General features: G+C 36.1%; 1 protein-coding gene across 1 annotated transcript in view; it reads left to right on the plus strand.

Annotated features, from left to right (window-relative positions):
* Positions 1 to 13,940, plus strand: part of BTBD7 (BTB domain containing 7) — a 58,878-nt gene that overhangs the window by 4,928 nt on the left and 40,010 nt on the right. The window contains exon 2 of the mRNA XM_072623081.1: positions 326 to 1,405. Coding sequence (XP_072479182.1) covers positions 326 to 1,405 — 1,080 coding nt within the window. The remainder of the gene's footprint in view (positions 1 to 325; positions 1,406 to 13,940) is intronic.

The raw sequence follows: 13,940 nt of genomic DNA on the forward strand, positions 1-13,940 counted from the left end.
ACCTTGAAAGTCAACCCAGTCGTATCTGCCCATAGGTTAGAAAATATGTTGATGATTTATTGAAAAAAAATCACTATTGAATATAAAAGAGATGGAAATTATTAGAGTGAATTATACATTCTCCCCCCAAAAAGGCCGCTATGCTACTACCAAAATGAAGATTTGGTTTCCTTTTTTAAAAAAATTTTTTAAATTGCTTTAAATAAAGGTGATGTGAATTCTGTCATGAAAGAAGTTAACAATTGGAAAGACTATTGAAAATAAGGTTATATTGGAAAAGAACGGGGAAGGACAGCTTTCATTAATTATTCATTTTCTGCTTTAGGAACATCATCCTATTCTCATCAAGGCTATGGATGTGAATCAAAATTATATAGTCTTGACCATGGCCATGAAAAGCCACAAGACAAGAAAAAGAAAACCTCTGGCCTTGCCACCCTCAAGAAGAAATTTATTAAACGTCGGAAATCTAGCCGCTCTGCTGACCACGCTAAGCAGATGCGAGAACTCCTCTCAGGGTGGGATGTAAGAGATGTCAATGCATTAGTGGAAGAATACGAGGGAACATCAGCCTTAAAGGAGCTTTCTCTGCAAGCCAGCTTGGCCCGACCAGAAGCTCGAACACTGCAAAAAGATATGGCTGATCTTTATGAGTACAAGTATTGTACAGATGTAGACTTAATATTTCAAGAAACTTGCTTTCCTGTGCACCGGGCCATTTTAGCTGCAAGGTGTCCGTTTTTTAAGACCCTGCTTTCTTCCTCCCCAGAGTATGGAGCAGAGATAATAATGGACATAAATACAGCAGGTATAGATATGCCCATGTTCTCTGCCTTGTTACACTATCTTTACACAGGAGAATTTGGAGTGGAGGATTCAAGATTTCAGAATGTTGACATACTAGTGCAGCTCACTGAAGAATTTGGAACACCAAATTCCCTTGATGTAGATATGCGTGGACTATTTGATTATATGTGTTACTATGATGTTGTCCTCAGTTTTTCGTCAGACTCTGAACTAGTCGAAGCTTTTGTTGGAAATCAGAACTGTTTAGATGAAGAACTTAGAGCTCACAAGGCTGTTATTTCAGCACGATCTCCATTTTTTCGAAATTTATTACAAAGGAGGATACGGACTGGTGAAGAAATTACAGACCGAACGTTGCGGACTCCCACTAGAATTATACTAGATGAGTCCATCATACCAAAAAAATATGCTAAAGTTATATTAAACTGTATGTATACTGATGTAGTTGATCTCTCAGTTTTGCACTGCAGCCCTTCTGTGGGGAGTCTGAGTGAAGTTCAGGCTCTCGTAGCAGGAAAGCCAAATTTGACTAGGGCTGAAGAAGCAATGGAGCTTTATCACATAGCACTGTTCTTGGAATTTAACATGCTTGCACAAGGTATGAAATATATTTAATTTTCCATAAATATTCCTTGAAAAAAAGTTTGTGTCAGAATCAGTAGTTGCATATATTTTTCTTTTTAATTTGGACATTCAGTTCTAGTTAAAATGATCAAAATAATTTCAGGAAATTCTGTTTGTGACATTTAGCACCATGATTTGGCCTTGTCATCTATAACTTTGTCATCTGCAACAGTATGAAGGCTGATTGTGGCCCTTGGTGTGCTCTCCAAAATTCCAGTGATTTAACATTAGGGAATATTTGGCTTCAAAGGAAAGTTGAAATTTAACATATCCAGAGTTCCAAAAATTTGTTCTAATACTTGAAGGATGGCCATGGCCCTTATCTATTGATATTTTCATCTAAGCCATTACTTAATATATCTTTGTAAGGGAATGTCATGGTTTAGCCCAATAATAGTTTAATTTATATTAGAGACTTTTGGATGCAAATCTGACCTAAGTTTAAACTTAAATTCCTTTATCTTTTGAAATATGAAGCTTATCTTGTTGAATAATGAGTATTTATTTGAATGTCTGCTATGGGCAAGGAACTATACTGAAAGCATCTGCCATCTTTTATCTATACCAAAAGAATTTTGACTGAATGTTTATGGTATATTAGTTCTATACATGAATGGATGAGGGAAAATAAAAATTTGATGTCATTCCACAGAACTAAAGAGATTCTTGAATTTTACTGAAGGTTATATATTTATATTTCCATGACCATGTTGTGTTTGGACGTGTTTTTGAAAACCACTCTAGATGACATCTGTGGCGAGCACTAAGGAAGCAGAGACTTAAATGCAATCAGACTTGCTGATGTAAATTTAAGTAACTATAGAAAAATCTTGTGACTAAGATAGGGGAGGAAAGGATATTGTTGAAGGCTGCTTTGAGTTCTTAAGTAAGAATAGTTTGCATTAAGCCAACAAATTGAGATAAAGAAAAGCCCTAGAAACAATGGATGGAAGTTGAAGACAGGCTAATTTTGTCTCTAAGGGAAATTTTACCTAACTATTACGAATTATTAAGAAGCTATACATATTAGAGTGGACCTCTTCAATAAGTAACGAGTTCCCATAATGGGAAATCTTCAAGCTGACCAACAATGACTACTTGTCTCAGGCATTTTTGGAAGGGGGGATTCTTGTTCCCAGGTACATTGTATTAGATTGATCTCCAAATTCACTTCTAATTCTGAGATTATGTGATAGCATCAAAATATCAGTAAAAATAGGAGAGAAGTTATCCCCTGCCAAAAAAAGGACTTAAGAATTTGAGAGAATGAAAGTAGATAAGCAAGTTTGTTCATGGATAGATTTAATTGCTATTTTAAATTTTTTTTATTATTTCCACAATATAATATGATAAACTCAGTCTTCCGAAATTAAAGCTTTTACTTTTTTTTATTTTTTTATTTTTTTTGCTTTTACTTTTTTTTTAAGAGTTCAACTGTACTGGCAGTACTGAAATGTTTCTATTTCAGAAGAATGTAGAAAAATATTGTTAATTCTTCAGGAAATAAGCTAGCTCAGTAGATTGATTCCACCCTCCACAAAATAAAGTTAGGAATCACTAGCACGGTATAGAAAACTTAAGTTTGTGTCATTACCAGAAAGACCAAGTATTAAATATCTAAAGTCTTTGAGATACTTAATTAAAAGAATAAAACCAAAGTATTTTTACATTTATAATTTGCTGTTTTCAAAAATGAGAAATGGAGCCACAGACTACAATAATTTTTAAAATGTTTAAATAAAATTGTAGCTTAGCTATAGCTCTTGGTAAATGTTTTAACCAAGGACCCTTGACCCTAATTCCTGTATTAATATTCATCCTTTTTGTCTCTCCCAGAATATTTAATGTCCTGGCATATAACAAAATAAGATATAACACCAGTGGACTGTCTTGAAATCTTGACTGCTTCTAAAACAATTTCCAGTGTTTCTATTGCACACGTATAGCTTGTAATTTTCTGTCTTGTGTAAATAGTACGATTCCTGTGAACTGCTGTTTGCTTGGTTTGAGTTTCCTTTTTTAAAGAGGGATAGGAAGTTGTCATTTGGGACTCTGTCCTTTCCCCACTATCACCCTCTCCTCTTCCTCTCCTCAGTAGCTGTGTTGGAATATGTACTTAATTTTTACACCAAGCAAAAATATGACTTTTAATTTTTAACCTGGGAAAATAGTGGATCACAGTACATTTATTTAAGCTGTTTCTAAAAACTCAGCAGTGTGTTTTCTGACTTTCTTAAAGTGGAAATACATTTAAAAGTTGTGGAATAGATTGAACAGCTTGGTTTTTCTAGACTTTAATTCTGTCCTTCTGTAACATTTTACTATAAAACAACTTTAAAGATAGCTAATAGTATTTAAAAAGTGAAAACTACTTAAATAATGTACTAACTATGCTGAAAATATTTTTCATTACTGCAAGATTGGTTGAATGAAGAATGTTAAAATTATTTGGTCAAAAGCTTTTTTCCCCCTTTAGTTGCTTTTAATATTTTCAGATGCCGGATTGTTTGTTCCTGACATCTCCCTAAACATACTGACATATGGCCCATTTAAGAAAATAGATATGTTAAAAAACCCAGACTCATAAAACTTATTAGATACCACCTTAACTAAACTGTCAGGGTGGTTGTTGGGGAGAGAGAGAGACAACATCACAAAGAAACTAAAATACCCAGATCTACAGAACAATCACCAAAATGTAAACTATGCAAATGTACATATTCTGATAGAAATCATTTTACATTGCTTTTATTCATATGTTTATTGTAAATATCACTAATGTTTATACTTTATTTGGGCTTTATTGTTAGGTAAAATTATTTCCTTTTATCTTTTTTCATTTATCTTTCTCTGTAATTAGAAGCAGCAGAGGTGACCTTAGAGGAGCCAGGCAGACTTCTGTTCAAGCCCCACCCCTGACTTATACTGGTTTTGTGACCCTGGGCAAGTCACAAGTCAGTTAACTTCTCAGGGTTACAAACTCATGGTTTCCAAACATTTTTGAGCATACTCCCCAACAAATTTATAAAAACTGTGTGCACTACATGAATAGAGCTGTCAACTTGAGTTTAAATTGTACCTTCAAATAACTAAATAGCTGTGTGGTCCTGGGCACACCGGTCATTTAACCTCTCAGCCCCGGTATGCTTGTCTGTAAAATAGAGAGAATACTAACACTCACCTCACAGAGCTGTGAGAATGAAATAAGAAGATCACTCTGCAGATCCTAAATCACTATATAGTGTTAGCTGTTAACCGTATAATTATAAAGTAGGAGAACTTTGGAGAACTTGGCCATTGTATTAGATCTATTTGCCCTCTTGACTATATGGTGAAAGTGAGTTTTAAATCCCGTTTATTAAGGTAAGCTTAAAGCAATAAAGAATCTAGAAAATAATAATCTTCTGAAATAGTGAAACTCTAAAGACTCAGTTCCAAAAGACCTTGAAGAATAACTACTCTAGAGCCCAGAAGCTTACATTTACATACACACAACAGACCAGTGATTTTCAGAATTAGCAAAACATTGTCATTGTCAATCAGAAGATAATGATGATCATGTTCCATACCGTTTATAATTAACTTAAATACAATGTTTTGCCAATTCTCCAAATAATTGGTTTGTTGTGTCTGTGAAAATGTGAGTATTTTTTTCTAAGTAGACATGAATTTTTTTTTTCAGTTTACATTGAAAGTTTGATGACTTCATCATTGGGAGCACTCCTACCACCAATACAGATCCCAGCCCCTCTTTTCCTTAGACCATTAGGAATTTCTGTGGCCAAATAAAATTCAACTTTATGGCAGTTAGACTTTCAGAACCTAGCCAGACCGCGTCTTGGATGACAGACCATGGCTTCACTCAGTCAGATGCAAGCCTTTTTACAAACATGGCCGAACTTGCTGAAGGTTGAGCTGTGCTGTCGTAGCTTTTGAGAGCCCAAGGAAGTTGTTATAAGTGTGCTTTGACAGCATTTAGACTCAGTCAGTTCTTTCTCTGGAGATGAATAGCATTTTTCATCATCAGTCCTTCAGAATTGTCTTGGATCATTGTATTGCCAAGAATAGCTAAGTCATTCACATTGATCATAATACGTTGTTGCTGTCACTGTGTACCGTGTTCTCCTGGTTCTGCTCGTTTCACTTTACATCAGTTCACGTAAATCTTTCCAGGTTTTTTCTAGTGTCCTGTTTATCATTTCTTATACCACAATATTATTTCATCATAATCATATACAGCAACTTGTTCGGTCATTCCCTAGTTGATGAACATCCCCTTAATTTCCAATTCTTTCCTGCTGTTAAAAGGGATGCGCTAAATATTCTTGTACATATAGGTTCTTTTTTTTTTTTATCTCTGGGATACAGCCTACTGGTACTTTGCTAAAGAGAATGCATGGTTTTGTGGCCCTTGTAGCATAGTTTCAAATTTAAGCATTGTCTTTGAGAAAATTAATAGTGTACCCTCATTGCAAGCTAAGCACTGCAAAGCTTGAGGTAGTGCTGACTTGTTTAGTGACACTATGGACTTCACATTTGGCTTCAGCCTGAATTTGACTTGCTGCAAACACAGTATGTATGTAGCACTTTGTTATGAACACATACCTTATAAGTAAAGCAAGTTTGCAAATAATGATCCCTTGAGCAGCATTTTTGCAACTAGTGTTTTGAGATATACCCATGTGACCTGTGAACTTAGCTTCCTGCTGTGCTACATCTTGATTAGTCACTATTATATACTTCTACAAATTATGTCAGGATTAAATTTCTTCTCATTTCTTTCTCGTGCCTCCTAAAATACATAACAGTTGGAAATTCTTATGGTGAGAGAGAGAGAGTGAGTGTTGTAGAAACAAATACAATAGACCAGACCTCACTTAGCCACTGTCCGTCATGTTTCTAACCCAGCTCTCTAAGAACAAATTTGATTCAGATAAAAATTTGTCCTTGCTACCTTAACATACCCAGAGTGAATGCTAGTACCCGAACAGATCTCGACTGCTTCTGGTTTCTGTAGTGTCCAGGAATGAAAGAAATAGGAATAAGGGTAGAATTTTATTTTCCAAGTCAAATGGCTGCCTGGTGAACTCAAATGGGCAAAGATAAGCATTGAACATACTCTTGTGCAAGGATTGCTAAAGAATAATTTTCTGTAATGTACTGTGACTGTTGTCTTTTATTGACAGAGTGCTTGTGCTTTCATGTAGTTGTTACATAGAATAGTTTGGTATGATAATAAAAAAAAATCCACATGGCCAAAGAGATGAAAGTTCACACTGACCAAAGTGGCTACTGCTAAGGTCCACTTTGCTGACATTGCTCACTGTTGTCTGTAGCAGGACACATTTATTTGCAAGGGAGATGCAGTAAAAGGTCGTTCAAGATTGTCAGTAGCAGAGGTAATATTGGCTAATTTTATAAAGGGTATGTAAGACTAACTAATATATTGCGCCTAGAACTGGTGATCTTTCTTACTATAAGTTCGAGATACTACTACCCTAAAGCTGTACTTCAGCTGTTTGAGTGAGATGACTAACTTAATACATCTTAAGATTTTTGAATGTTTTATATAAAAAAAGTAAAGGAACCTAAAACACAATGAACTGGGTCTCAGACATGTCTGCAAATGTGAGTACTGTTTTTATGCCAATGTATTTTCACATTTAATAAAGATATTTATGGTGAAAAAAAGAAACACTATGGCTAGGTATGCAGCAGAGTAAAAAAAATTTTGGGGTCCAGGTTGGACCCAAAAATTATTATGTGAATAATAAACACAACTGTTTTTTTTCAATCTAGTGATGAAAATTGCACATTAAAGTACAGCATTACATTACAACAACCAGAGTAGTACCAAATAATGAATTAAAATAAGCTAATAAAACTAGACAATAGTTTTGCATCTCTCAGTAAAACTATGCTTCAGTAACATCTTGACAGAGAAAGGATTGGAAAAATCAGTAATAGATGACCTTTACATTACAGGTTAAAGTTTACTATACACTGAGTAATAATTAAGATGCTCTTAATATTAATAAATAATTCTGCTCTAACAAATATCTCACAGCTTGTAATCACTTGCTAAATACTTCTTTGCAAGTAAAAATCTGAGACTAATTCTCACATTACTATTAAATCCTACCAGTGGCTATTTGTAGTTTCACTGATAGTTCCTTGAATTTGAAAGTCTAACTGATAACCACACATAAATAACCTTAGTCTTTCTACTGAGCTCCAAATGACTTGTAGAGATGAATAATTGGACATTGAAAAGTACATATCCTATGGGCATCTCAAATGCAACAAGTCCAAAACAGAACTGATTATAATTTCCCCAAATCCATCCTTCTTTCAGATTTTCCTACTTTGATTGGACACCTGGTCCTGGATACCTTGTAGAAATCTTAAATTCATCTTGTCCAAAACTGAACTCAACTTTCTTTCATGCTAAATCCTCCTCCTTCCAAACTTTTGTATTGCTATATATAAAGGCACTACCATCCCAGGCTTGATTATTTAACCTTTGTAGCATCTCTTGATAATGCCCCTTCTCTCTTCTAATACTGCTTCAGGTCTTCACTTCCTCAAACCTTGCAGCAGCTGCTGGTTAGTCTGCCAGCCACAAAAAAATCTCTCCTCACTCCAGTCCATCTTCCATTCAGCCACCAAAGTGATTTTCTTAAAGCACAAGTACACAAACTTGTTGTCATCCTCCTACTCCAAAAAGCTTCCTATCACTTCCAGGATCAAATGTAAAATCCCTGCTTAGCATTCAAAGTCTTTCATAATGTATCTTCTCCCCACCTCCCACCTTTTCAGTCTTTTTGCATCTTACTCATTCCCTCCACTTCTTTTCAGTGGAGTCTGGCCCTGGCTTCCTTGTTTTTCTAGGAACAAGACACTCTACCTCTCAACTCCAGGCATTTCTCTGGCTGTCCCCATGCCTGGGATGCTTATCTCCTCATCTCCACCTCTAGAGTCCCCTAGTTTCCTTCAGATCCCAGCTAAAATCTTGCCTTCAGTAGGAAGCCTTTTCTGATTCCCCTTAATTCTAGTACCTGCTCTCTGTTAATTATGTCCTATTTGTCCTACATAAAATGTTTGTGCATAACTTTTCATCATCTCCCCTATTAGGATATGAGCTCCTTGAGTACAGGGGCTTTCTTCTTGTCTATCTTTGTATCCCTTGCCCTTAGCTCAGTGATTGGCACATAGCAGGTGCTTGAACATGGTTAGTGACTGACTGGCAGATTTCTGTTGAGGGCATCTCTCTATAGACATTTGGGTTCGTAATCTTAGGGTCATCCTTGACTCTTCATTCTCCTTTATGCCTGTGTCACATCAGTTGCTAAATCTTCCTCCAGAAAATCCATTACCTTCTTTCCATTCACATAGACCATGCCATGGTTCACAACCTCCCTATTACGTTCAGGAACAAATACAGACTATTTTAACATTTCAAGCCTTTCTCAACCAGGCTGTACCTCATCATAATTCCCTTCACGCACTTTACATTGCAGCCAAACTGACACTCATGCTGTTCTTCAGACATGGTATTTCATTTCCTATTTCCTTTGCAGAGGCTGCCCCTCATGATTGGGCTGCATCACCTGTTCCTCCTAGAATCTTGAGTTTTCTTTAAACCTTAGCTTATACACCACCTACCTGAAGCCTTTCCTTATCCTCTCAACTTCTCATTCCTACTCCTGCCCTGAATTGACTATATATCTCTCAAGGGTTATAGAGCTAGAACTGGAAGGAATTTCAGAGGAGACTTAGTGCAGTCATCTCATTTTACAGAAGAAGCAGCCCAAGAAAGTTAAGGCATTTGCCCATAGTCCCACAGGTAGTGCTAGATGGTACTCACTACTTAATTTCATGGTGTCTGTATTTCAAGTGAATTGGACAACCAAAATCAGCAAACACCTAAATCTATTTTGCGTCAGGCACTGTGCTGTGTGCTGGCTACACACAAAGCAATTATGAACCAGCCTCTTCCCTCTGAGAGCTTACATTTTATCAGGGGAGACTACATATACAAAACATTTGCATTTGAATTCAGTAAGGTGGTCTTCTGGAGCATGCCAAGTTTGCTCAAATTTTTCCTTTTCAATTACATTACTACCTCCTTGATTTTTGGAACCGTGTGGTAATTTTTATGTGATTACTTAATATGTTCAAAATTGTACCCAGGCACTGGAGAAACAAATATAGAAGTGAGGCAGACTTTACCCTCAAGGAATTTACATTCTACTCAGGAAATAGGATAAACAGATACAGAATATACAAACAAAAACTATAGTGATCAGGCAAGGTTGGTGGAAATCAGCAACCATCTCATGAGCTGTGATTTGAAAGGAGGCAAGTATTTCAGAAGGCTTGTGTGATGAGGGAGAGTATGGTATATAAACTGCAAAGGCACAAAGGCTGAAGAGTATTAGGAAACAAGAACTATGGTATTTGGGGTGGACTTGAGAAGCACTTGAGGGGAGTAATATATGATCAGCCAGGAAAGATAGGCAAGAGCCAGATGGTAAATGTCTCCAAATGCCAAAGTGAAGAGTAAATAAAAATTAAAAAAAAATTTTAAAAATATTATTTTATTGTAAAGGCAAGTGATGAGACACTGAATCATCTTGAACAAAGAAGTTGTATGGTCAGACTTGTGCTTTAGAAATACCATTTTGGTACTAGTGTGGAGGATTGGTTGTTAAGAGCAAAGATTGGATCCAGGTAAATGCAGTAGTTGTTAATTTTTACATTTTTAGAGTCAATTTTTAGCTATTTAACTGTAGCTGCCTAACACCAGCTACTTTTTCTCCCACCAGAATCTGTTATTTTAATGCATCTAAAAATAAATCAGAACAAGGTTACAGATTCCATAAAGGCATTTTTGACCAGAACTACAGTTTTGTGTGAGATTTTAAAATTTTTCACATACAAATAAACCAGAGCTTCTTACATCTGTATTAAGGAGAGGGAGGGAAGGGTAATGATTTAGGGACTTTTTTATCCACCAGTTACCAGATATTTGAGGCCTTTCTATGTGCCTCTATCTTGATAATACAGTGGTAAAGTATAAATCATTGACCCTGTTAGTTTAACTTAATCTTATTCAGTTCCTTAATTTTAAAATCATCAAATACTAAGATTTTAAAGTTGTAAAGGACCTCATAGGTGATAATAGTCCAATTCCTACCCTAGTCATTAAACCTGTTTATAATTCTCATAGCCTTTATTGTTTCTCTAACACACACCCACACACACACACACACACACACACACACGCGCGCACGTGCGCACACACACACACATGCACACACACAGCAGCCCCTTCCATTTTGGGACAGTTCCTATGTTTAGAAAACTTTTATTCATGTTGAGCCAATATATGCATGTTTGAACCTCATCTTCCTTTCAAGTTGGGGATATAAATCTTACTAAGAAAGATGGATATTCAAGCAAAATAAATTTTCAGATTGGCTGTATTCAGAAATCTGTGTCTTATTCTGCATTTTTAATCCATCACTTCTTTTAGAATTTGGTATCAAAGGTTTATCATTGGGCCTCTAGAAACAGCGCTTCTGAAACAGTGGGATTGCGATCCCAACAGTTTAAGAAGCGAAGCACTAAGAGTGTTGTAAGTGGAGAAGGTTTAAGAAGCCCTGCTCTACAGTCATTATTTATCATTACATTGATCAGAGTCTCAAGTCTCTCGCTGTTTTTCCTTTCTATTGTTTTTGTTGTATCCTTCTGATTCTTTTCATTTTACTCTGTATCAATTCATATATCTTCCTGGGTTTTTCTGAAATCATTCCTTTTGTTATTTCTTCTGTTATATTCACATATCATAGTTTGTTCAACCATTCCACTATTCATGAGCACTCCCCTTAGTTCCTTGCTACTACCAAAAAGTGCCATAAAACTTTTTTGTATACGTGGGTCATTGTCCTCTTTCATGTCTTCAGGGCCTTATGGTATATGCTGGGTCAGAGATGATATGCACAATATTATGACCTTTTGAACACAATTCCAAGTGGCTTTCCGGAATGATTAGACTAATTCTATGATCTCAACTACATAGGTATGTCCTTCTGTGATGCAGATTACAACCCATCCTGTGTGACTGTTGTCCTGTAAATCATACATAGCAGGTATTCACCCAAGATGATATGAAACTTTTTTTAGTTTACTTGACATTACGTGGATACTAATGGAGTGCGCAGGCTGTACCTATCTATCATATACATCGCTTCTGCCATTTGATGGGTCAGACCTTTTTTTCAGTCATTTCTCTGATGATGTCTGATGAAGTTGCATAAAGCAGCTTCTCTGCAATTCTTCATTTGGAACACATTTCTGTAGTACTTTAGAGCCACAGAGCTATCTTTCTTTGTGATTACTCATAAAAATACTATACAAATAAGTGCAGGTATTATCTTAATCTTAACATGTGAGAAAACAAACAACACAGGAAACTTGTAACTTGAACTGAGATAGCTGAAATCCCAAGTCTAATTTTCAGTTCAACCTTGATGCCTCTTTCCTTTACAAACTTAATTCCATTATATCAGGGTGCATGCCAGATAACCAGAGCCTCAGGTAAACAGCCCCATGCCTCTCTTGAGCAAAATTGATGATTTTTTTTAAAAAGCCTGAGTAGGAAAAAATCAAGGAACTCAGATGATGATTAGACTCTATTAAATAAAATTTTTAAAGAAGAATTACAGAAAATGGCCATTGTGAAGAATACAGTAGAAAATCCCACCAATATTCCATAGAAGCAATCAGTAGCAAGCGCAGTACAGTGAAAAAGTTAACCTTATACAATACACAACAACTGAAATACAGACTGAAGACATTGTTATTATGCACACCTCTTGGAAAACAGAGACAAGAGTCAGTATGGCTTAGTGACTGGAGAGCTAACCTCATAGTCAGGAAGACCTGGGTTCACTTCTCCTTTCTTAACATATACTAGCTTTATAAACCATAGCAAATTCTCTAATGTGTTGGTTTCTTAGGTAACACTGTTGCAAAGCAGGTCCTGATCTGCATTGGTAAAGGGAATTCCTCACTAAAAGCCCATCTTCCAATGAAATCACAGGCTCACGACAAAGGATACAAATTGACAATTAAGAACACCGAACAGTGTATTGATCAGTCACACTTCCAGAAAACTGACGATGATGAATCATTCATTTTGGGGGGAGGTATGGGAGGGATTATGCCTGGAACTGGGGAGAAGCGATGAGTGACGGTGTCAAAAAAAAGAAAGATGTTAAACATTTGTAAACTACGCTGAAGAAGGTGGTAATTCAGAAGAGAACATAGTCAAGCAGAGCAGTGTTAATGGTACTATGTTAAATTTGATATATATGTTTTAAAAAACTACACATGGTTTACTACACTTTGATTTTTCTGTTCTGCTTTATACATAGAAGTATTAATATTTGCTTATCTGTCAAGTTGATAATCTTTTTTAAAAAATTATTTTAGGTCCAGTAAAACACACACACACACGCACACGCGCACACAGAAAAGAAAAATCTGAAAGATAGGTCACAATATAGCAATCTCAGGTTTATTGAAATTCCAGAAAACTTAGGGGTGAGGGGAACAGGGGATAGTAATAGACACCATGTTTCAAGAAGTGGTGAAAGAAAATTCCCCAGAACTTTTCAATTTCAAAGAGACCCTTCCTTCAAGGATCTTATCTTCTACTGGGTCATACAATGTTCTCATAGAGAAGTAAATATAAAATATATACAAAGTACTTCCAGAGTAGGAAAAGAGAACACAAAACACCTGGGAATATCAGGAAAATCTTCATATGAAAGGTAGTACTTGAGATGAATTTTAAAGGCATCTAGGGATTACAAGTTATAGAGGTAAAGCAGGGTGGCATGCCAAGTCATAGAACGTGTAAAGGCAGAGAGGGAGCCAGCAAGCATTGTCTGTTGGTATCTAGAGGGTGGATGGTGTAATCCATCTTAAATCAGCCTAGAGAATAAGATCAGAGGTGGATTACAAAGAACTTTAAAATACCAAGTACAACAGTTTGAATTTTAGAGGCAAGAGGGAGCCAGTGAAGTTTCTTTTAAAGGGAAATGACTGGTCATATGTATATAGTATTATCAATTTGGAAGTCATGTAGAGGACAGATTGTAGAGCAAAGAGATTGGAAGCTGTTATGAGGCTGTTGAAAAAGTCCAGTTTTAAAATGATGAGGCAAAACCAAATAGAATCCTTAAGACTTTGAGCAGGAAGAAATAAAAATTCATTATACTTGGTCCTCTCTTTAGAATCTGAGTGGACTTTACAAAGGGACCAATGAAGGATCACAGAAATTGGGAAATGGCAATTCCATAATGAAGAAGCATGAGCCTCAAACCCAGAATTGCCTACCCTGAATCTTGTTAGGCTCTCTAAAGGCAAGAAATCAATATTTGCTTGTACTTGGGGGTTTTCTTACTATACTATTCTATAATCTTACAGAAATTCCAGTC

This window comes from Notamacropus eugenii, chromosome 7 (assembly GCF_028372415.1).
Source record: "Notamacropus eugenii isolate mMacEug1 chromosome 7, mMacEug1.pri_v2, whole genome shotgun sequence".
In the NCBI taxonomy this organism is placed as follows: Eukaryota; Metazoa; Chordata; class Mammalia; order Diprotodontia; family Macropodidae; genus Notamacropus; species Notamacropus eugenii.